Raw genomic sequence first — 25,253 nt, 5'->3', positions numbered from 1 at the left:
TCTGACGTTGTTATTATTATTTAGTCTGTCTATATATTTTTTATTCCTAAGACTTTATGGATACTTGCATTTGAAATATAAAATGGAGCATTAACAATTTGTCTTAATATTTTCGATTGGTAGAGTTGTAGAATCTCAATATTTGAGTTGCTGGCAGTACCCCAAAGCTGTATGCCATAAGTCCACACGGGCTTTAGTATAGCTTTGTATAAACGGACTTTATTTTCCAGAGTGGTTGCTTGGATTTTCGGCCAAGCAACCAGGTCATCTTCAAACTTTTTTGATTTAGTTGCTGGCGCTTTGCTTTTATGTGTTTTTCCCACGTTAGTCTGCGATCGAGGTGCAAGCCAAGGTACTTTATGCAATTACTTTGTGGGATTGCTGATCCATTAAATGACACTTCTGGGCAGTCACCTCTTCTTAATGCAAAACTTATATATCGTATATGAAGAGAAGAAACAAAGAATATAATCCACAGTTATTTTAAAGAGTTTTATTCGGGTTCTAGAACACATATGAAATGGCATGGGGATGATGGGCGTGGTGCACGGTAGTCTTCAGCACGGGAACGTGGTGAGAGACGAAAGAATGCGCCGGAGCTGCGTGGTGCACGACATGGGTCACTGGGGCATGGTGGACCACCGGTGCAAAGGATCGGTGCACCACAGCCGATGCCTGAGAAAGCGGCTTCAGGGCTGGCAACTTCTTCAGAGGCTTTAACTGAACTTTTGGAACGACTGCTGTAGCCTGTGGCTTCACAACCACCGCGGCACTGGAAAGTGGTTCACGACGCACCACGGCGTTGAATCCACGGACATCATCGGCCGTGTAGTCCACGGTTCGTCTGTAACCATCGGCATCATTCACGCTGTACTGACCGTGGACTACATCGCCATCCCGAGACTCCGACTGGGACTTAACATCTCCTGTCTCTGGATCCTGAACATCATAGTTAAATGAGTACTGCGGATGAGAATCATAGGTGTCCTCACTTCCAGATGATTTCGCTGGCAGTGGACCAGCTTGAGCCAAGCCGATGAGGGTCACAAATAGCGCAGTCTGTACGTGGTTAAAGGATTAGGATAAAGGCAAGCCAACTTGTAAATAACACATGATATACCTTAACCAACATGCTGATCGAATTTTTAGGTTGATGAATTAGGTTTGCTCCTGTCGGTAGTTGATTTTACACAAGTTCACTACGGTACTCACATCGGCTTTTATAGGCGGCTTCCTTGCCGTCCACCCAGTGCCACAGTGGCCTGTTTCTGCATCTGGATCTTAACAAGGTCATCGCGGGGACCTCCAGCCCAGTCACTTTGTAGACCGCTTAATTGGCGTTGAGATGCCCCAACAAGTTTATCGGGCAATCGGCAGGTTTTCAGACCGTTTTTTACTTGCTGTCCGGGATATGGGCTCCGTCCATAATTTCGCGGAGTCATTCCTCACCAAAATTTGATAATTTGTATGTTTTTTTTATTAACTTCCTTATTTAAGGACAACTTGCAAATATAATAATAATCGCCTTGCTCAATTTCAAATTGATGATATTGTAACTAAGACAGGAAACATTTTTATAAAATTTTGCCGATTGTTTGCAGACTGCTCAAATATGTCGCCCAAAATATAAGCCCTAATGCAAAGACATACTTCGAATTTATAATGTACTGCTATGGCTCATTAGTTGTAGTATTAGACCGAAATAAAAAACCATTACCTTTTGGGAGCAATTTTTTGAATATTCATAGTCAGCCCAAAAGTATGCAAGAATATTTTTTCTTGCTGACCAACAGGTGGTGCTAAATTTCCTGATTTCGCTTTCCTTAGAAATAAATCAAACAAATACATATATACAGGTAACAAAACGGTTTACAAAAATGTTTTATATGTATGTATATTAAAATATGTTTTATTTAAAAAAAATGTAACTTTAAAATTAATAAAAAAGAATTCACGAAATGCTTAAAAATTACCTTACGAGACTAAAATAAAAGCGTCGCAATTGTTTTTCCTTATCTGATTTCTTCGTTATATTTCAATGCTTTGACATTTCTAAATGTTCCAAAAGTATTTTACTTTCACCACGAGACTCACTCAATTGCCTGCCTGCCAATCAACAAATAAATCCTATGGGTAAGCATTACTTCGACTTCCTTGTTCAGCTGCTTTGCACAAACATCGTACTTCTCCAGGGAAACAAGGGTAGATAGACTGTTGTAGCAGTAGGGGCTGTTCCATGGAGAAGTCTGCTCCGATTGGTTCGCTTCTGCTGCGAAGCGGATAATGAGAGTGTGCAGACTGTTGTCTCGCTTTAACTTTATCCGTTTCAAAAATGAAAGACTGTGGCCGTGCCATAGGATTTTCTTAATGCCGGTTGGCTTTATTATCACTTACAAGCCGGTTTTAGCATAAATTTGCATTTTAAACAGTCAAGGTCAATCACAAGTTCTTCTGTTATGTTTATCGTGCTCAAATTACACAAAAGATTAAATTAAGTAAACATAATAAGCTTGTCATTTACAACAAACAATCAGCCTTCGGAAACGGGCAAAGTTTTAATAACGCTTTCTTTGGTTTTTTTCTCAATAGTACTTTATATTTGTAGTCCATGAAACAAACGCCAATTTTAAGGACATTCTAGACGAGTCGCATATATCATATAACCATTTCCTAAAACACACACATAAAACATATTTAAAATATCATCCAATTGCCTTATGTAAAAAAGTGAATTTTAGGGTTTAATACAGCGTGGAAGAGATGTTGTTGCAGTGAGAAGCGACTCCTTCCTCATAAAAGATATACATATTTTTCTTTTGTAAACGTTTTACGTAAACTAGCCTCTCACATTTAAGCCTTTCTGCTTTAAACTTTTGTATTCTGTTGAACTCTGACGAATATCATATGTTGGCTTACATTTAAGAATTATAAATTTAACCAAAAACAAAGCGCTTTATTTTACAGCCGCTAAAGCGATCTTTTATAAACATCCCATATTTTGTACTTTAATTCATAAAAATGTAATTCAGGTGTAAACAATTGCTTTTATATTAAAATTAATTAAATTAAATTAAATTTAAATGTAGTATATGTATATTAAACCATATTTGATTAAATTTTTAAATTTTGAAAAAAAAAACAATATGATATACTTAAGAGTTGTTTAAATGGACTGAGTAAGTATTTAAAGAGTAATAAATATACCGGGCAATTTTGCATTATAAAAAGAAAGGAAGCACTTTAAATATGCTTCGCGGCGACTCATCTTGCCGACTGGAAGCCACCGACTTATATGGAGGAATTTCTATAAGAACTCTAAAAAATTTGGCGTCGACAATTACAGGTATCAATCAAGAACATACTGATCAAGATCCACGCAAAGGGGTTTTGGAATTAGCCGAAAAATGAACATGTGATAAATTCAGCAACTCAATCAGTGCAGGAAGCTTAAAATCCTATTCATAAACTAACGAGTTCGCCTGGCCCGAATTCAAATTCAATTAAAGAGGCGGCGTACACACTTAGGACAACTCTTGGCCCATATGCAACAGGCATCCGTCGCCGTCTCAGCAGAGCTTGATAAACTAAATTTGGTTAATTAATCATTACAGGAGCGAACAAAACGCCCGAGTCAAAAGCTGCACAAAACCGAAAGCCCAGGAAAGAAAACGAAACAAAAAAAAAATGGCACAAATATCGATTTACCAAAAATTACAAAGGAAACCCGAAAAGTACCGCCAAGTTTTGTTCTTGGAGCGGTGACAGTCGGCGCCGGGCAATCCATCAATTTGGTTGCAGTGCCAATTACGCCAGTTACTCGTCACGTCACGTCTCGAAAACCGGCGGACAACGGACAGTGGACAGCGGCCAACGGACACCGAAAACCGGACAGATACGGGCTGCCGTGGGGAGACACCAGAGCTGTGTAGCAAGAATCGTATCGAACGGCGGCACTCCAAGTTCCAGAAGTTTTGGAGCTGTAGCTGCGGCGCCCCCATCAACTTGGCGTCAGCTTGTGGTCAGTTTTCCACTATTCCGATCGGCTGTAGAGGCTTGTCGCCTCTCGGGGCTGTTGGGAACGTCATCTAGCCCATATATCTTACTTCCGACGCTTTCATGGCGCTAAACAGACGTTGATGGCGCGACTTACAAATCCCCCGAAACCTATAAGGTGTGCGACGGGCACTTGACTGGACATTTATATGCACTAACGAGTGGTGTGGAAATAGCTTTTATGGTTAATCGATTGTGATATGATGAACTTTACAGATATACATACATTTATATTGGGATTTGAGTGGATCATAATTGATCAAAGCTCTATCAGATCATGATCAGAAATAATACAATTTTAAGGGTAATCAAATCAATGTGATTTACGAACGGTAATGCGTATATATATATATATATTTACATATATTACAATACTCAATACTCAATGTACTCAATATGTATGAGTACATGTTTTAATTTTATTTTTGAGCTTTTAATTATGTATGTATGTTTATCCTGGAATATTTTTAAATATTGTATGTTTATGTTATAGACATAGGAGTGTTGATCTCCCGCGCCTACAAAAAATACTAGAAAATATAGTTGCTTCGAATTGTCAATTCAAATGGGAATTCAAATAAACAATAGAAACCTCTATCGTAAGATATCGATACATATTACAAGACTAGCAAGCAAATTTAAAATATCAAAAAAGTTGGCGTGGGAGATTTTAAAACATTTAAAAAACAAATTTGAGCTGCGTCTTCGTCTCTCGGAAACGCCTCCTTCTGCCTGTTCAATCATTTACAACGTATCTAGTATAAAACCTTTATACTCTACGAGTAACGTGTATGAAAACAACTAATTAATAATTTGTACTATTACAAAGAGTTTTACATTTTAAAAAGTCATTAATTTACCATAAACATAATGCTCTCATTACAATGGATTTACACAAAAGTATCGAAAAATGTCTTTATACTACTTCAGTCTTAACGTAATTTTATGATAAAAGAAAAAGCAGAATATATATAACTTGTTTATTGCAGCAATATGTTCGTGTAAGAGTAAATACATAGAGAAAGTAAATTAACGGCTTCTGCCGTATGTACATAAATATAAATACTTAAACTTTAATGTTAAAGGCAATAACATCTTTGAGTTCTCAATTACGATTGTTAAACAACTTCATTACGACAAGAAAGATTGGCTGAGGGAGGAAGTATTGCATAACACCCCAGGAACTGTCAAAAATGATCCCAATCCTAGCTGAATGCTAAAACAAGGATACCTAAGCCTTGCATGTATTTCGCTTTAGCCATGTGAGATAGTTTCAGGCTTGGAATCGGGATTGGGCCGTGGTATGTTAGTTGTATATGTACATACATATGTATGTGATTACTGAAAGATACTCGCACACATCCTGTTACTATTAATTGCTGCTGTCCGAAAATATAACAAATCACCTTGGAGCGTTGGGCAGGACCGCCCGAAAGGACGAAACGAATGGCCACTCCAGCCGACCTCCCCCTCCGAAATTCCCCGTGCGAGTGTAGAGACAAAAACTTGTGAAAATGTCAATCAAGTTGAACAAAAAACGAAAAATTCCCAATCCGAGAGTGGAAGGAGCGAACCTCGAAGTTTTCCAGACAGCCAAAGATGATGCATTGTGCGTGAAAGGTGCATGAAGATATCTGACGGTTGTATCTCTATCCCTGCCAAGTGACAGACCCATACACCGGATAACTCTTAGGGGGCGCCTACGAATTGCATCCCACTGAGTCAGAGTCAAGGTCCGGAGATAATGTCAGGATTCGGGGTCTGTCGGGGTCGGGGAAGTCGTTCGACGACGATTTAAATTCAACAGTGCTGCCATAGATGAGCTGTCATATGTGCAAATGACGATTGACAGCTGCCACAGTCAGCATCCGTTTGCAGCTCCTCCTGGTCGCAACCCCGGTCCGCTCCCAAGCCGAAAACCCATTCCGAGTGCCCGGTTCGCATTTCCAATCCCATAGCAAGCTCCTCTTCTTTACCTGTCCGTCAATTCATTTGGGAATTTCGAGGTGCTAAAACGTGCCAAAACCGCAAAACAAACACACAACATTGGGTTTCCAGTTAAAACAAGACGTCGACATGAGCATGGTCAGGGGCGTAACTTTCAATACTATCAGCAGGCGGCAGGGGTGGATTAACTTGGACACGAACTGGGCCCAAAACATGTGCGAAAAGATTTTCGGGGCGAAGAGTTGTCTACTATTTAGTATTAATAAATACACATTTTATAAAGAGAATTTAATTACACTTGAGAAACCATTCAGATACTTTTAACAGAGAGTACTTTAAATAATACCTATATAAGGAATTAAAAACAATAATAACAACAACAATTTTTTGGATTAGAGCATAGTTTTGAATTAGTTTAAATTAGAAATAAATGGTCTTTATATTTCCCGACTTCCATATATGGCGAAGAAGACTTCGAGTAAAACTATTATGATGATAAGAAATAGTAAGTTTTTCTAATTGGCATACGGGAAGTGAATTGTCAATTGGATGTTTCAAAACATTTTAAGTAAGATCTAGAACAAGTTTCTTTAAAATGCTTAATGTTCTTAGGTGGACCGACGATCTATATAAGTGTTTCCCATTAATAAGGATCATTTTAGAGATCTGATCATCCCCAGCCAGTTCCACACCAGCTCATTGCATAATTTCAAGTTCCTTCATAGAACTCCCATCTTGAGTAGCCGTCAATCCGCTCCTGCCATGGCGACTAGCAAAAAAAAAACGAGCAAACAGGGAACGAGAAAATCTAAATGGAAACGGCAACTGCCAAAAACCGGTAGTTGAAATACGGGTATTTGTATATACGTATGACTAACCCCCGAACCACTGATAAGGGCAGTCATCCGAAGAATCCCAGGGAGCGAGCGAGACGGCAGTCGCAACACGTATGTAGCACACACGAGAGGAAGCGGGACCACAGGCAGTCTGCAGAGGGGCGTGGCCAAGACCAGCGGTTGTGCGGTCTGAAAGAAACCGGGTTCGGGCCAGTAATCAGTCACGACTTGGTAAGCGCGCAGGCAGCACGTCGTCGTCGTCATCGCCAACGGGAGTCGTGTTTTTCGGTTCGATACAGATAAAACCCACGTCGATAGCCCTCGACCGTCGCGTAATATTCTTAGAAAGCAAACAGCTAAAGAACTATTTCAAGAACTGTGTGGCAAGTGAAGGGTAGTTAGTGATACACCGGTTATATCGGAGTGGCGAGAAAGTGTGGTTCCGGCTGGACAATATGATGGACGTAAGCAGCATGTACGGCAACCACCCGCACCACCACCATCCACATGCCAATGCCTACGACGGCTACAGCACCACCACCGCGTCGGCGGCCAACGCCAGCAGCTACTTTGCTCCGCAGCAACACCAGCCCCACCTGCAGCTGCAGCAGCAGCAACAGCATCAGCATTTGCAGCAGCCCCAGCAGCACCTCACCTACAATGGCTACGAGAGCAGCTCCCCAGGCAACTACTATCCGCAGCAGCAGGCGCAGCTGACACCACCGCCCACCAGCAGCCACCAGGTGGTGCAGCAGCACCAGCAACAGCAGCAGGCGCAGCAGCAACAGCTCTATCCGCATTCGCATCTCTTTAGTCCCAGTGCGGCGGAGTATGGCATCACCACGAGTACGACCACGGGAAATCCGGGCACGCCGCTCCATCCTAGTAGCCACTCTCCGGCGGACTCCTACTACGAAAGTGACTCGGTGCACTCGTACTACGCTACCGCCGCAGTGGCCACAGTTGCTCCACCCAGCAATAGCTCACCTATTACCGCCGCCAATGCAAGTGCCACCAGCAACACACAACAACAGCAGCAACAGGCAGCAATCATCAGCTCCGAGAACGGGATGATGTACACCAACCTGGACTGCATGTATCCCACGGCCCAGGCTCAGGCTCCGGTTCACGGATATGCCGGCCAGATCGAGGAGAAATACGCCGCCGTCCTGCACGCCAGCTATGCACCCGGAATGGTGCTGGAGGATCAGGATCCAATGATGCAGCAGGCCACGCAGTCGCAGATGTGGCACCACCAGCAACATCTGGCAGGCAGCTATGCCCTAGATGCCATGGACTCGCTAGGAATGCACGCCCACATGCATCACGGCCTGCCCCACGGACACCTGGGCAACTTGGCCAACAATCCGCATCAGCAACAGCCACAAGTCCAGCAGCAACAGCAGCAGCCGCACCAGCAACCGCAACATCCGCAGAACCAATCCCCAGCGGCACACCAGCAGCACCACCAGAACTCCGTGTCGCCCAACGGTGGAATGAATCGCCAGCAGCGCGGGGGAGTGATCTCCCCGGGTAGCTCCACTTCCTCCTCCACCTCCGCCTCGAATGGAGCACATCCTGCCAGCACGCAATCAAAGTCGCCAAATCATTCCAGCAGCATCCCCACCTACAAGTGGATGCAACTCAAGAGGAATGTTCCAAAGCCTCAAGGTAAGTTGAGCTAGAAAGTAAACTCGGAATAGGGTTTCAATGGTTGAAACAGGCTCAAATTACTACGTCCCGAATGATTTTATTCCGTTTTTCTTTCCTTAAATAATCGAATTTTTATTCCCTTCTTTAAGTATTTTAGAATTATATAATAAATAAGGTAAATATAATAGAATACTGACACAAAAAAATGCTCCTACTGATATATTCTCTAAATAAATCAGATGAATATATAGGGTTCGGTTACTTTAAAAAATTGAATTCTCTTTATTTATTTTTAACACTGATCAAGTAGTCGTTTGATATTAAATACCTAATTAAATGCTAATTGAAACTATTGCAAATTTATATTCGTGGACATTTCGAATGACGCGAGTTGTAGAGGCGTATAGTGAAAAGGTCTTGTTGCAAATTTAGAACCAATAGATTAACCCAAGTCGTTTTATCAAGCGCTACAATTGCCTTCTTTCCTTGTGAATGGATACAAATACATTTAATTTGTGCAATTTTTATTCAAGTTGTTCGCACATTCGCAATGTCTGCATTCTAAGGGCAACTAAACGCGTCTCATTAGGCAAAGTCTCTGGCAATTAAGAAACCGCATTCTTAGCTAATTGCCATATTTTAACTCTTATAGTTCTCTAAACTCGTATAGTTCGCTCAATAGATCACATATAGCTTACGGAATGTATTAAGTTAATCGGACAGTTATTATGGAAAGAAATACACACACTTCTATACATACGTATGGTGATTTTTTTAAGAAAAGCATAAGAAAGAACCTCAAGTAAATACCAAAAAGCGTAAAACGATGACTTTCAAAACTGATTGACAGGCCAAGATACAAGAATCAGTCAACCAGTAAAACCAGAAGAAGATGAATAAAACTGTGAAAGAAATGACGTCGAACGAGCAGATTAAACAATATTATGAGTACATTTATAAGTTAGAGAACTTGGCCATCAAGAATAGATTGATCATAAGTATGAACAATTAGCACTGCAGAAATATTAGCAAACATAAAACAAGTGGATGCGTCAGACAAAATGTCAAGAAAGACGTCCAACCGAGGGCATGTCACCTAAAAATATTCCTGTCTCTTCAAATGCCAAAGATTTCGCCCACCTCTGCCCTCGGCTCTACAGCCCCCGGCTACAGAATCTCGATTCTCCCCGACCTCCACGCCCCTTTCCGCCTCTCATAACTGTCGCCGTTCTCCTGGACTCTCCTCCTTTGGCACATTTCTTGCATATTTCAGATAATTTTGTCAATGCCTGTGCAGAGTCAGTCAGGTTGTTACTTGTCACATTGGCGAGTGGAGTTTTGTATCTCGGAATTAGCCAGCTAAGAAAATGTATTCGCTTTGATAAAAAAGATCAGAAAAGTCCATATTGTATGCGATAAATAAAACGTCGTCGATTATCCAAAAGAAGCAGCTGCCACTGAAAAAACGAGTATTTTTATTGATACTTCGTGAATTGCATAAAATTCGAGCGTAAGCCTTTAATTGCTTTTCAAAGAGTTTGAGGTCAGTCGAATAAATAAATAAATAGCAACTAACTGAATGGGGGGGCACAGGTGTTTATGGCTCACCCTGAAATTTGTAATATACGTAATTGTTGGAAAAGGTTGTAGAACAAAGTTGAGGTCGAGTTTTGAATGGTTTAATTTCTTGGGTTAAATATTTCTATTAATACAAAACTATACCAAAGAAAATTATATAATTTAAAGCATGTGACCATGCTGAAAGGTTTTTCCAATAAAACAAATTGTATTTATTTGTGAAGGGATTAGCTCCGCATTTGTTACCCACATTGCCATACTCCAGCCATCCTTCCAAACCTGTTGACCGAATTCATTTGGCCTGTGGGCCTCTTCTGGTAATGCACTTAACCTGTTCATGAATCGAGTTGCACAACTGACGCTGATCGCTGATATCGGAGCATCGAGCCTCGGACCACTTACAGTTCAAACGTTAATCCCCCGGCTACACCAATAATCATACAAATATTTGCTTATTAATGCTGAAAAGTGTCATTTACATGCATCGTTTTCAATTAAACGACGCCACAGAGGCCCGAGTCGAACGCAACCGATCCGAGATCCCAGATTCCAGATCCCAGATCGCCGATCCAAAATCCCCACGCGCCGCACCCAAAACCGAACCTTACAGCTCGAGGCCCAAATACGAGCCCAAAAGCCCCTCAGATGACGCGTGCAAGTGGAACCAGGCGCTTAGATGGGGAGCAGGGTGGGGCAGAGAGGTGTAGATTGCACAGAAAGAAAACTAATTGGTTGAAAATATCAATTGTTGTTTCAAAAATAGGGTATTACTCGCCCACATATTGATTAACTATCATGGTAGCCATCCTTAGGTTTATTTTGTATCAACAAAAAGCTATTTTATAAGATTATTCTAGCTGGGAAATTTTATAATTTTAATTTTAAGACCCAAGTAGAAGTTCTTTAGATTCGATTTCGAATATGGTTTTTCTCAATGTGTTCTAGGGGCGACCGCAAGTCAAACAAACAATTAAAGCGGCTGGGAGATGCAGCTCGAATCCAGAATGAAACTGGCTGCATGGGGCGGGGGCACAATTTGGGGGGCAGGGGCTGCTCCACGGCATGCCGAACTGGAACTGGAAGTCAAGTTGGCTGTCAGAAAAAATGATTATTTAAATAAGAGTCTCTCGTTTGAGCCTCACTGCAACCGAACTGTCACTGAGCAATGATCTGCTGCCTCGTGGCTCCCCTGGAATCCCTGGGATGCTGGGATGCTGGGGCTGCTTCTTGGTTTCTGGATACTGGATGCTGGGAGACGCTGCTCGCTGTGAGCACATGCTTGGGTCCATCTGTCATGTCATCCATTTTCAGGCAGGGAAACAGCATAATCAGCAATCGTGGTTATAAATGGTAGCGTTCGACATATTGGCATTCACGCACATACCGACTGGATGTCCGCTGACCAGGCCACGATTCAAAGAGTTCTCTAATGTGTTAATCAGCATTTTTCAGTAACCAGACCGAGATCGGTCGAGGTTGGAGCAGGAAGGAAGAAGGGGCTTGCTCCCATTGCCATGAAGATTAATGGACATTTTTACAGGGATTTGTCACTGACTAGAAATTGGTTTAAGATACACAAATACACACGTAGAACTTTCCACTTTTTCAGCTACCAATATCAATCAATGCGCGAAATCTCGAAAATACTTTTGGCAAGATTATGATGACACCTAGATAAAACTAAAATTAGCCAAAGTTGAAAAAATAAACCGACCAAGGAAACGAAAAACTTATCCATCATTCAAACGTCAGTGTTAAGGAATTTAGAAGTCTTTCGAACTAAACGTTTGTCCCATTCAAGTGGTATAAGCTGACACACAGTGTGCGAATGAAAATTAACTCAAACATAATTTGTATATAATTTGTTTTAAATTAAGTTGTAAAATATTTAGTATCTGTTTTAGTTAATTTCTCAACGTGTATACACTCCCACCTTATCTGATTATCTGCTATCTTCCGAATTTCTATTCCTTATTAGCACCAAACTAAAGTTTTTACGACCTGGTATGGTGATAATTTTGTTTGTTTTTATTAGCCTTTTGATGGGCGCTATCGTAATTGAAAAGTTCCCATCGAGGCGGGTTAGCCTTGTTGTGGTTGAACAGTTTAATTAATGCATGGCAACTGGAAGTTCGCTGCTTTTTCTGTTTCTGTTTCTATTCCTGTTCGTGTTATATTGTTTTTTAAACGATCTACCACTTTGTTCGTGAATTTCGCCCACTCCCCCGAGAGGCGGGTGGGAATTTCCACACGCGAAGCTACTGCCCAGAAAATATGAAATATGAAAAGAGCTGACAAAAGTGAAGGAAACTCGAATTAACATAAATGTTGTTGGAAAAAAAGAAACAGTCGAGAACTTTTGGCCAAAAGGCTGCAAAGGTGTTAGTTTTCTGGGCCAGCAGAGGTTCAGCGGTCAGCGGTCAGGGGTCAGGGGAGTGGCCAAAGAGGGGGCATTCGCTTGGTGTATTCAACATTTATTTGATGTGATGTTTTGATATTTCTTGACACCAACACGCGACGCGGACCGAAGAGCGACGAATGTGCCACAATGAAAACGAAATGAATTAATTACGTGCATTTCAAAACAGAAATTGGTAAGATATATAAACCAGCTAGCGGCGACCGAGAACCCCGAAACAAAGACCCCAGCCCAAAATGAGGCAGACTATTTAAATGAAATGATATTGTGGATAGAAAAGTGACCACCAGGAATGCGAGATAACATCAAACGCTTGCCCAAGCCCTGCCGAACCGAACCGCACTCAACCTAACCTAACCGAACCGAACTGAGAGCTCGACCGGGAGCCCCGCCCGCCTGTCTGTCACCGACGTCGTCATCGTCAGTGGCTGGGGCCTTTGCTGTGGTCCGGGTCACCAGTTGGTTAGGGATCGCAGCGTGAGCGAAGCGAGATCTAGAACACAACAATGATGAAAATATAGAACGATATGGTCGATTTAGTCGACTATCAGATACCTGTTACTTAACTACAGGTAGTGCTAGGAAGTGGGCGTCTTCTGGAACCAACTTCATCTGCGTTTGCATCTCGAGTTTATACAGACAGACATACGGACAAACGGACATGCCCCGAATATATATTCCTAATAATTCTTTTAAATATATGGAATTTTTCCTTCTATCCGCCTAATCTAATTATCAAATTGTCATTCAAAAAATTTTAGAACCATCAATTTAACATAAGGAATCTATCCAAACTGATTTAGCTATTTCGAAAATATATTTTTTGTAGTCAAGCCAGCAGTTTTATTCAAAGCAAAATTTAAATTGCCTAAAGATTTAAAAACCATTGTGTAAAATGGTTAGCAACTTTTTTGTTAAAGCCTCTCAGCTCTCCATCACGCTCCCATCGCTATCTTTGGTTTTCGTTCACCTCCTCCAACCTCAACCAAAAACAAAAAACTCCAATCCGGGACCAAAAAAATGTATGGCATGTGTCGTGACAAATTTTGTTCGCTGGCGCGCGCTGAGTTAACATTTTTGAAAGCGTATTATTAAATTTCTTTCCCCTCTCAATGTTTCTCGTTCCCCTTACCCGCACACCCCTCAGTAAGGGCTGGGGGGTCCAAGTGCGAGGGAAACCCCCGAATCCCAAGGAGCCTAGCCTTGGCCTTAGACTCTTTTGACCGATCAACGAATCGATTTGTTAGGCGATAAGCTCGGGTCAGTACTTACAATAATTACCACTTAAGTAGGACAGGAAAGGGTCAGACTCGGATACAAATCCCTATCGCCCTCCAAATTACTTTTGCTACTAACCGAACTCCGTCTGCACTGCCTCCGTGACATTTACACACCTAAAATGTCAGTTTCCATAAGGTTTGACTCGATTCCAGGCGAGTTTCTCGCTACAACATGGGAAGCACATTAGTCCAGTCCGCGTGACAGCCAAAGGAGTTTGGAAGGGAAGAAACTGGCAGAGCTGCTCCCAAAAAAAAGAAAGACGAAATGGTAGGGGCGGCATTCGAACTTAAGTTCTAATCCCGATTCAACAAGACGTAAGCAACTATTGTGTGATTGAACTATTTTTCGTTCAATAGAAAGTTATTACACTTAAAGATCAAACTATGTCTCGAATTTGTATTTTGAAGGCCAAAGAGAGCTTAAGGGAAGTCCGTTAAGTCCGTAAAGTCTTCCATCAATTTGGCCGAGTTTCAACATACCCTCAGTACTGTGAGGCCAAGGAAAACGAATACGAGTAGAAGGAAATGAAACTGACGTTTCGAAACTGTGAGGCAGCCCAACCACCGCTGCATTAAAGGATATCCCACAAGGGTGCGCTTCCCCGATGTCCTTGCTGGCGCGGTGTTATGTAATATTAAGCACAAATATACACACTGTGATGATGAGGAGTTGTTTGCCCGAGCGGACATTTGGTGCAAACAGTGCGCCAAAAGCGGAGGATACGGATATCTTATCTGCTGTTTGCATTCGCTTGGCGTTGGCCCAAGGTTCTCCGTTCCTCCATATCCGTATAGCATGGCGCCCCGTATTCCGTTTCCTTAGTCGTCGCTGGCCGCCTTAATACTTTTCAAGTGTATAATTTAGTAAATTATATAAGTATCGCGTTACGTGCCCTGACACAAGCCCAAACACACTCAGCCCCCTCCACGGCGATATCGACGATAAATGCGGCTCAATATCTTTGGGTTGGCCTTTTGTTTTCCCTCCTTCTTCTTTCCGCTTGCAAAATTGCACAATGTCATCGTAGTCTTTCGACTCTCCAGGGAACTTTCGTTCTGATAGGGTTATCAATGTATGGCTAATTGATTGTGATTTATTTGTGGCAAGACTTTTGGGGTTCAGCTCTGTCCCTACCAAACTAAACGCTATTTTTAAGTCGATTTCCTAAAAATATAATTTACCTGAAGTGGCACTGGGGGTGGCAGTGAAGTTGATTATCGCTGGTGGAAGTTGCGAAATAAGCCCAAACTGCAACCAAACAAATAATCTTGCCGTGACCTAATTAATATTAATTATGCTAAACATTTGCAGCTAATTATAGAATTATGTGAATAGCAACGGTTTTTGAAATGAGACACAAGTTCCGAACAAGTCTAAAAACTCTTTTTTGATAGAAAACCCACTTCACTCAAATGGATTTTCGTTGTAAGCGGCGTCGGTATACAAAATACTTTGCGACCTAATGAATCATTTGACGAGACAAACAGTAGTCGGTCAACAATTTAAGCTGTTCCCGAACTGATTTGCGTTAAAAAAAAAGTGGCCAAAACAATGAGACAAATGGTTGGGGGGCACTGAAAACTTTTGCTCTGCGGTGCTCTTTGAATAGTTGGTCAAAAAGCTAGAGCATTTAGCAATTGATCTGCGAATCAAAGGGACCGCTCTGAGCCGCAGAGCTCTACAATTGCCTCGATTTCCCAGTGTGCGCCGGTGTGCGAAGGTGATTTCATTCCAATAATAATTCTCTCCGTACCACCGAATAGTAGATAAAATGGTAAGCGAAAGCTGTCAATTTGAAGTCCCATTGTCGATTTCGATTATTGTTCCCAATTTTACTGCTCTCGCCTCGAACTCCGTTCGACGATACGAGTAGGGAAGGTGTCCACCACTCCCAACTCCCGATCCCACCGATCTGACCTAACATAGCGCCGATAACGACAATGGACGGCGGACGTCGGGCGGCTTTAAAGTGGACACTCTAGTGGCCAGAAAGGTATTAGCCATGCACGCCTGAACTTCAACTTGGCTGCGAGTTGATTTATTTAGTTTTCATTTCGGCCGCTGATGGATGTATCCTATCTATCTTTAGGCCCGGCCACTAGGGACAGAAGGGTGGTATCAGGGTATTAACTGTACGACCCCATACGGGCTTAGTTTAGATTGAAAAGATTTGATTCAATGATTGAGAATTGATGGTGAGCAAAAAGAATTAAAGCGTTGTGGGAATTAGGTACTCAACTATTGATTTACATGACATGCTCCATAATTAACTCACGGGTAGTGCGACATATGTATTAAGTATGCACTCATAAAAGTACATTAAATTAAAAAAAAAAAATTCCATCTTAATAACATTTTTAAAATAGTACATTTTACAGTTAAATTCATTTTGCACTATACCTTTGAATAAACAGAGTACTTTGAACCACATGATTCATGAGTTCATTCCCTAGCGACTCCTAAGCCTCGCAACACTCGCCTATGACAGTTGCAATCCAAGGACAAGCAGAAAATAACACCAAATATTAAAATCTCAACTTTGTAAGAACAGCTAAGCAAAAAATACACAGAAAAGGAAGGAAAAATGATTTATTATAGAGAAATTATCTCATGTAAACAAGTCAAGTCAGTTGGCAGTTCGGCTAATGCCACTTGTCTCTCCGCAGGCCACAAAACCAACGCCCACCCCTTCGCACCAGTCGGTTAAATTTGTTAATTTGTCTAATGAAAATTTATACACACTAATACACTTATACACTTTGTGGGGCCTCGGAAAATCTAAAGTAAACCCGAGGCCTATGAGCCAAGTCCCAGATATACGGGCCGAATTGAAAGCGACGGCCTGAAGTCTGAGGCTCGGCGTCTTGTCTGCACGAATTTCCACGGCGGCCACGAAGATTGATGATGACATTAGCATCATTGTCGAAAATATTTCGTTAAGCCAGCGAAAGGACCAAAAGCAGCAACCTTTTCTTGCCAACCACTTGAGAGGCAAAATGTTCTGAAATTTGTTTTGTTGACATTTTAATTTGCAAATACTTGGTGTGTGCGAATATAGACATGGCAGCGTGTGCGAACGAATGAAGCATTAATTGAATTAAATCATCAAAAAGTGGTGGACGGAATAGGGGTCCTGCGGTGTAGGTTGGGGGGGGGGGGTGTTCCTGGACGGGAACCAGGGGCCATGTCAAGTGGAGCCACTCAAAGTGTTGACTGTCGGCCACACGCACACGCAGCTGGAGTATATAGAAATACATACATATGCATGAAATACATGTATATGAAATACATACATATGTATGTATTCAGTGCCATTCTGGGCCAGCCCAGTTACAACATATATATTTTTTTTTTTGGCATTTGGCAGCCATTTTCATTTCAGCCTTTTTTCTTCCTCCTTTTCTTAGACCCTATCAAACACCCTTATTTTGCTCATTTCAACGGCTCTATATATGTAAGTGTGTACGATGTAATCGTGTACGAATACAAAAAGGGAAACTATGAACATCCACATCTGCACATGTGTTCGTGCATTTTCGTTTGGTGATCCGTCATCTTGTCAGAATGTATTATTCGAATTAAGATTTTACTTTTTTCGCTGCTGCCATTGAATTGAATTAACAACACAAGACCGAGAGAGCAGCTGTAGCTCGCACAAATGAAAACCCAACCCCCTTCCATTTTCGCCCACCCCCTGGAATCGGTAATTTCTCTACTTACTCACTTCTATTTCTGTTCACACCAAACACTTTCTAGTCCAAACTTAAAAATCCCCACCAACAATGTTCACCCAAAGAAAACGCTTTTAGTCGGAAATGTGGAGTTGTCACTGCTATCGGCTGGGGACTAAGAAAGCCACTTCAGCCAATTATCGCCAAAACCGGCATAGATAATCTAGCAAATAATTGTCACACAAAAAAAGACTTAAATCACACAGGAAGTACTCATTCTACAACAGGTGATACAAATATTTCAAATGTATTTAACCCTCAAATAGATGCACAAAAAAAGTCATTTAAAACAAAACCACTTTGCATTTTAGGGTTAGTTTTTGATATAAGTATCCACTATGATCCACGTTATAAACCATAAACTATTCCCACTTTGCATGCCATCCAAGTTTGTTCTTAACATTTGGTTATAACCCTCTAGCATATAATCCCAACCATATAACAATCGCCTCAATAGAACATGCCTATTTTAATTTTCTCCCTCAAACGCACTCCAGGTCGCCTATGTTGGGCAATTTCTTATCGGCAAAAAAGTATTTAGTACAAATAATGTCGATAACTTTGATTTTCGGGTCTATCGGATGGCTACCGGAATTCAGCGTAATCTATAGAATGGAAAACACAAGTAGAACAAACAGAAAACAGTAGCCAAAACGTTGCTATTAAGATAACACAAATATGTGCATTCGAGTATCTGTGTAAATATTTAAATCGAGTTTAGTGTTGTCTTGTGTGCGACGACGACATAATTTTCCAAAAGGTAAACACACGATTGAGATGTTCGATAAGCGAGTGAAAACTTCTTCCGGGGCGACACGAGAGACAGTTAACAAGATTAGGAAAATGTGCTCGGGCGCCAGTTAAGACATTTTCCAATTCCAATTCCCCACGGAGGGTTAATTTATCTGACTCAGACAAGGCCCATTGCTTTCGTTTTGGCTGTCTTTCGAATACCCCAAACCCTTTTTCGAACAATTTTCATGTGTGTTAGACATCGTGACTAATAAGCCGCGGGATGTCTGCTATGCTCATACAAAACTTTCAATTAAGCTGGAAAACTTTACCTCACCTCTGTGGGCTGTAGCAACGTGTTGTACATTTTTTGGGGAACGATGATCTGTAGATACATTTATGAGAATTCGGTTTTTGTGCATTTCACGATTCGTGTTCGAAATGTAGATACCACGATACGACTGCATCATCGCATGACATGTGGAAAAAGTCACGGGTTGACAGACGGCCAATAAAACTGACAGAATGAATGGACATGGCTCGTGGATTTTCGTATTTTCGACGGGATTATGCCAGTTTAGTCAAGTCAGAGTCCGAGGGTCCTAACTTCGGACCTCGGAATGCCAAAGAGTGTTGACTGTGCCTAATTAGCTGGGTCAACCCTCCCCCGAAAAGGGTTACTGGCTGAGATTGCCAACTCAATTAGTGCCGTCTGACCTCCGGTCAGTCTGACCAGCGAGTTGAACATCTGTCCCGTCCAATAAGGCCTCCGTTTATTGCAAAATATTATGGTCTATATTGGCTCTTACGCTTCCTTGCGATGGCGACCATAAATTACCCGCAGGTGATCAATCATTTCGTCACCAAAGCCACCGATCGTCAGCGTTTTTGGTCAGCTTTTCGTGCACTTTTATGGCCCCAGATTAGAGCAGATTCTCAAAACTTTTGCCACATGACGTTGACGTTGTTGTTGATTTTGATGTTGATGTTGGTGTTGTGTTTAATCAACAATTAAAACAATTTACTTTTAATTGAAATATAATTTTCTATTTGCACTCGAGTTAAATATTATTATCAATTGAGCCGCTGCGGCGGCCAGACGCCGTTCCACGCACTCGTCCGTTCGACGGGCTCGGTCGCAGGCCCACTTAATCGCCCCCAAACGGACCCCATGTAATGCCACCCGGATCACAGACTGCCAGCGAGTGTGTGAATGTGGCCGAGTGGGGATCTCCGTAAAGTGGCAGTGGCGCCTGCATAATAGAAGTGATAATATCATTATATCATATCAAAATGGCCGTTCAACGGCGGATGACTCACGTCCCGGGGAACTGTACTGTGGCGTGGAATTCAAGGACAGAGAGTAGACTACGGCGATTAAAATTATGTGGGAAATAGATAAAAACTAGCCTACGACGGGCAATTCAATATTCCAGTAAAAGAGTACAAGGTGATCTTAATAGAGGTCCAAATCCGAATTACTTTGGCTTTTTTAAGGTTTTTGTTAGATTTGTTTCGGTATTTTCTCATTCATCTTTTTATACACATTTCTTTCCCAAAATCTACATTAATAAGTCTAAGATTTCTCTGTATGTCACTTTTATTATGAATAACTCGCTTAACTTGGCGAGGACAATCCAGGTTGATTGTTGGTCTTTCACGGATTTTCCTCAATCATTTTTTCACACGAGAGAACATTGTGATGAACAGGAAGAAATGCGAGTGTCAACAACAATCGTTTGACTGCGTTAAGCCTGCAATTGTAATTACCGCTAGTTGAGATGTTATCAAGTTACAGTGACTTCGGGTGGCGCCCCACGCTACTGCAGTTACCCTCCATTCCCCACCCGACTCATCCGCCCTGCACTAAATTCTGCTGCAGCGACTGTGGTGTTTACATTGATTGTCAACAGTGTCACCTAAGCGCCATGGTGCCAGCCCCCAACGTCCCACCCACCCCCTCAAGATGGCCTTCAGCAGGGAGGAGCGGGGTGTATGCCTCGGAGTTTCCCTACTTTCCACCGCTCCAGCCACCGCGCTCCTCGCCGCAACCACCACTCGGAGCACCGAAGTGGAAGCGATCCCCGATAATGCTCTCTAAAACTAATATTACAAAGTAGATATGGGTTGGCGCCGGACAAAAGCGACAGTGCCGCCAACTGGCCGCGACATGTTTGACAACCCGAGCGACACCAGCATCGAGCGAGGCAGCCCTGCCACTAGCGGAGGCCGCACCGTGCCACAGTGAAGCAGGAGATGCGAAGGGGACAAGACTTGGGGTTTTACGCTTAAGTTTAAGAATAAAGTAAAAGGTGAAATGCTAGCTTCGATAACTGTAGGATTTCTGACAAAAAAAATAAATAAATAAAAAAATAATTTTATAAAGTGTACACATATAATATATATTACATATATATCTGCATTTTATTACAACTTGTTAATCACTACAATAAGCATCTCAAGCGCACATGCTTCTCAAGAAAAGCTGAGAAAATAACCAAATAATGTTCGTAATTTAAGTGGTAATAAAAAAGCATCAAAGGTATAAGTTTTTCCTCGAAGGAAGAGAACTTCTGCATCACTCCCATTTATCCATCTTGTCACACGCGCTCGTGGAAGCAAGGAGAAGGAATAGATTTGCATGCCCCAAAACTTCACATCCATGAATAACTTACTAACCACTCCCACACCACTGTGCGGCGATTGGCGGCGGCATATTGACAGCCTAACCGGAATGCAGTAGTAACTCGCAACTGTCACAGTCTGTGCTGCTGTTACTGCTACCGTGATGTGAATGCGAATGTGAATGTGAATGTGGATGGTGATTATGATTGTGACTGTGACTGTGTTTGCTTAGTTTGTTTGCCCGCGAGCGGGAAATTCAAATGCAGCCCAAGCCACTCGGCACGGTAATCCTGGGGCTTGTTTTCTTAGACATTCCTGTTTGCATTACGATAGGAGATGTGTAGAGCCCAGTTCGAGTTCGAGTTCGAGTTTCCAGCCGGACCGGGCTGGGCACTTATCGATCGATCCGCAAACAGCTCCCAAATCCCCGAAAGGTGCGTGCGAGCTACTGTGCGGATACTGCGACTGGATGCCAATTTGGGTGCCGGTAGCACTCGGAGGAGCAGTCATAAATTCATCACTCATTCGGCCAGCCCAGTAAAATGTATTTATTGCCCGTGGCTTCTGGTTTGATTTATAGCACTCGCAGCGGCCAATTGACTAAAAACTGTTAAGCCAACTCGATAACTAAACGGGATCGGGCATTCCATACTAATATGGCCACCAATCGGCACCTTTTGACTTGATCGTCGTCATCATCATCATCGTAGCATGAGGAAACCCTCGAGGTTGGTGGGTGATGGTCGCATAATGACCATTAATTGGATGGTGCTATAGAAAAGTTCCTTAAGATTTATGATTGTGCTAAAAGGTTTTTTATGAGCTTCCAGGGCCAACGATTTATGTACCCCACCACACCACACTCCATAAATTAAGCCACAAGCTTAAACGTTTTATATAAGCTAGTTTAGTTGCACGTAATCTATTCTTTAAATTTTCCATAACCTTCTTATATAGCGCATTTCGTTTATAAAACAGAAAAGATTTTTAAGAACTTGCAATTATCCGCTTTCCCAACGAGTCAAGACCAAATTTCCGGGGTATCATAGGGTCTCAGGTCCGAGGCGAACCTACAAATATAATCATTCTTGACCCGCCTACGAATCGAAGAGAGAGCTAATATCAGAATCACAGATCCAGAGATACACAAGCAACCGAATGCCCGCTGTCAGGATAATCCCAATATTTTCAAACAAACCTATTGAGCGCATTAAATCCTTCTATGGAAAAGCAAACGGCCAAAAGGAATTATTTTCATCATCGTCGGCTTAGCCACGGGGCGCATGTCAAATTATGAATAAAATGCAAAATCACGCAAACAAGCCAAAAGTCAAACGGAAAGGAGAGAGTTCTTGGCTAGAGGGAGGGAGAGCGACTTGGGGTAGATGAGCTGGCGAGGATTTGAACTCTCACAATGATTAGCTGCGACAGCTAAGGATCAGCGTTAGGGATCGGCCTCCTAACCTGAACCTCACTACCTTGGCCATGGAACCACAACAAAGAAGAGGACAAAACTCAATATTACACGGAAGAAAATAATATACTCGTATTGTGTTCAGGATATTATAAACTAACAGTACTAAAGTTTGATAAACGATTGTAAGATCTAGTATTACATTTTTAGATGATTTACTTAATAGCTTGATACATTCTGCCGAGTTAAAAAAGGAAAACTATTCCTTGATTGATCTTACCCCTTAGTGCATTACTCTCAACTGAATATCTATTTCCATTTAATAGCTTTATGGTACAAATTTTGCACAGTGTGCTTGACAACCCTCTTTCTTACCTTCCAGCACCGAAACTACCTGCCAGTGGAATCGCCAGCATGCACGACTACCAGATGAATGGACAGCTGGACATGTGCCGCGGTGGAGGAGGCGGGGGCAGCGGCGTCGGGAACGGTCCCGTGGGCGTTGGGGGCAACGGATCCCCCGGGATCGGAGGCGTCCTTTCCGTGCAGAACTCCCTGATAATGGCGAACAGTGCGGCGGCGGCGGGAAGTGCCCATCCCAACGGCATGGGCGTGGGTCTGGGCAGCGGATCCGGACTGAGCAGCTGCAGCCTCTCCAGCAACACCAACAACTCCGGCCGGACGAACTTCACCAACAAGCAGCTGACCGAGCTGGAAAAAGAGTTCCACTTCAATCGCTACTTGACGCGGGCGCGCCGCATTGAAATCGCCAATACGTTGCAGCTTAATGAAACGCAGGTGAGAAAGAAATTATTTAAGAGTATATTTGATAGCGTAATTTATTAATTACACCTCAAATTGTTTAATTGTTAAGCCCATTTAGAAGAATCATAGATTAAACCTTTTAATGTTTAAAACTGGGTTTAGTTTCAGTTTTGTTAGTCTATTTAGTCTATAATTACGTACCCATATACTTTAAATTGTTTATTAATAAAAATATTATGCTCAACTTGGCTATAACTTGTTTTCCCCTTTGCTTGCAGGTCAAAATCTGGTTCCAGAACCGCCGCATGAAGCAGAAGAAGCGCGTGAAGGAGGGCCTCATTCCGGCGGACATCCTGACGCAGCACTCCACGTCCGTGATCAGCGAGAAGCCGCCGCAGCAGCAGCAGCCACAGCCGCCGGAGCTGCAGTTGAAGTCGCAGGGCAGCGATCTGGGCGGGAATGAGCTGGCCACAGGAGCACCTTCGACACCCACGACAGCCATGACACTGACAGCACCCACGAGCAAGCAAAGTTGAAGGGCTTTCTTCGATGTTGGTTGTAATTGTTATGCTATTGTTGTTTCTGCCGCCAAAATATTGACGCATTTCGTTGTGATAAAATAGTAGAAAGTGCAGAGAGGAAATAATACATACAAATTATACACACACACATAGCAAATTGAAATCCGTAATCAAACGCTAGCAACTAGTGGAATCTAGGAGTCTAGGTGCCATATTCATTCACGTAGGGGCTGTAAATACTTACTCTTACATTTCGCATTGCCGCAGCTGAAGTTTTTGGACTAGCTTAAACTGAACTCAGGGTTAAATTAAAATGTAACTTACTTAAACGCACGCAGAGCAATTGACAAAATACTGATGCAAACAGAATCAAAACAGAAATCGAAAATCTAAATCTTAACTATTTAAAACTTTCCAATAACTATAGCTAGTAGAACCCCTAGTTATGTATATTCCACCCGCCACCACAACTCGTCTGTAGTATTATTAGCTAAGTTCTAGAATGCCCAAGTTATTCGTTTTGTGCTTAAAAGTAATCGGTAAATCTTGATGTAAATCAACGTCTGTATATTTAATCTAGTCCTAATTGTAATATAATTATAACTATACACCACTTGTATGAATAAACAATAAACGAAGCCCGATTGCAAATTGTTAATAAACAATGTGGACAAGTTATTGCGAGTGTGGGCGGGCATTACAGACATACTACAGTATCTCTGATGAATTGTGGACGTACAAGTAGTATGTATTTATTTTTGCTGATCTCCGAGTTGCAAGTACTCACTCCTCCGATAAGAAAAATAACATTCGACTGGGGATTTCTACTGGAAACGGCAGCCCCCCAAACAAACCCAACCAAATACTGCATATGATATCTTGATTAATTGCAGAGCGAGACCCATGGTCGAAATACCATATGCAAATCTATCATTTTATGGACAGACATGGCTGGGGGATTAGGTTATTTTTTCAAATTTATCACATGTTTGTGAAAATGTGATTTTTTTGGGGATTTATTGAACTTTTTGCAACAGGAAAGCTAGCTAGGCAGGAAATTCATCAAACTCCTTTTACCAAAGCGGTTTTGCATACGGTTGATAGATAGGGTTTTAAGACCCCATTATTATAGATTGTAAGAAACCTGAAATCGAAACGAGACTCCATTCTACTGTTTTCGTTGCGTGTGATTCATGATTAAGACAGTAAATAGTTGCAATGTTCAAAATGATAACGAATACTAGCTTATTTGCCTTTTAAACTACCAAATAAAATATTACTAGGGAAAGGAAGGAAAGGTCTCAACAACCAATATTTCAAGAAATTTCACATTCGAAAAAAATTCACGATATGTAAGTTATTTATTCTTATTTAAATTTATTATTTATTTATACCAAAAAAATAGATTTGAGAACAAAGCACAAAGCTGTGGAAAAAGTGAAGTTGGCAAAAGAAAAAAAAAGTTTATATTTTCCTGGGGTGCCAAAGAAGTCACTTCTGATTCTATTTAGCAATTAAAAAACAATGTGTGTAGATAGTTTTTTTTGGTGCAAAACAGCCTCGAAACATAGACTTTTTTCCAATGACTGTGTTAATTACAGCAATAAAACTTACTCGCCGACGAAGATGCTTTGATTTTTGATAAACCTACATAACATTTTCTAGCTTATAAGTAAATTAAATTGTTAAAAAGTTTTA

General features: G+C 41.8%; 2 protein-coding genes across 3 annotated transcripts, besides 3 other annotated features; one reads left to right on the top strand and one right to left on the bottom strand.

The window, feature by feature from the left end:
• Positions 1-436: part of a mobile genetic element that runs on past the window's edge.
• A 44-nt stretch (positions 437-480) lies between these two features.
• Positions 481-1,193, bottom strand: Edg84A (Ecdysone-dependent gene 84A). Its single transcript, NM_079523.3, has 2 exons — positions 1,121-1,193; positions 481-1,059 (listed from the first exon to the last, which is right to left on the bottom strand). The coding sequence occupies exons 1-2, from the start codon at positions 1,130-1,132 to the stop codon at positions 505-507; spliced, it is 567 nt and encodes a 188-aa protein (NP_524247.1). The 5' UTR covers positions 1,133-1,193; the 3' UTR covers positions 481-504.
• Positions 1,194-4,769: 3,576 nt separating this feature from the next.
• Positions 4,770-4,814: a mobile genetic element.
• Positions 4,815-7,047: 2,233 nt separating this feature from the next.
• On the top strand, positions 7,048-24,211 carry lab (labial). Of its 2 annotated transcripts, none has more exons than NM_057265.4 (3): positions 7,048-8,507; positions 22,652-23,067; positions 23,313-24,211. In NM_057265.4, the coding sequence occupies exons 1-3, from the start codon at positions 7,292-7,294 to the stop codon at positions 23,568-23,570; spliced, it is 1,890 nt and encodes a 629-aa protein (NP_476613.1). In that variant the 5' UTR covers positions 7,048-7,291; the 3' UTR covers positions 23,571-24,211. The 2 variants fall into 2 exon arrangements, with proteins under 2 accessions (NP_476613.1, NP_001246953.1); NM_001260024.1 differs by lacking the exon at positions 7,048-8,507 and adding an exon at positions 22,184-22,454.
• Positions 12,999-13,055: a mobile genetic element.
• Positions 24,212-25,253: the final 1,042 nt, after the last annotated feature.

The sequence above is a fragment of the Drosophila melanogaster genome, chromosome 3R (genome assembly GCF_000001215.4).
Source record: "Drosophila melanogaster chromosome 3R".
NCBI classification, from domain to species: domain Eukaryota; kingdom Metazoa; phylum Arthropoda; class Insecta; order Diptera; family Drosophilidae; genus Drosophila; species Drosophila melanogaster.
Note: the sequence above shows the minus strand (reverse complement) of the source record. Positions and strands in the feature narration are given on the sequence as shown.

Bases quoted from the DNA above. Each gene is read 5' to 3' on its own strand.
- lab (NM_057265.4), top strand. From the start codon at position 7,292: ATGATGGACGTAAGCAGCATGTACGGCAACCACCCGCACCACCACCAT. The intron at 8,508-22,651 runs GTAAGTTGAGCT...CTTACCTTCCAG, and splicing joins GAATGTTCCAAAGCCTCAAG to CACCGAAACTACCTGCCAGT. The intron at 23,068-23,312 runs GTGAGAAAGAAA...CTTTGCTTGCAG, and splicing joins TGCAGCTTAATGAAACGCAG to GTCAAAATCTGGTTCCAGAA.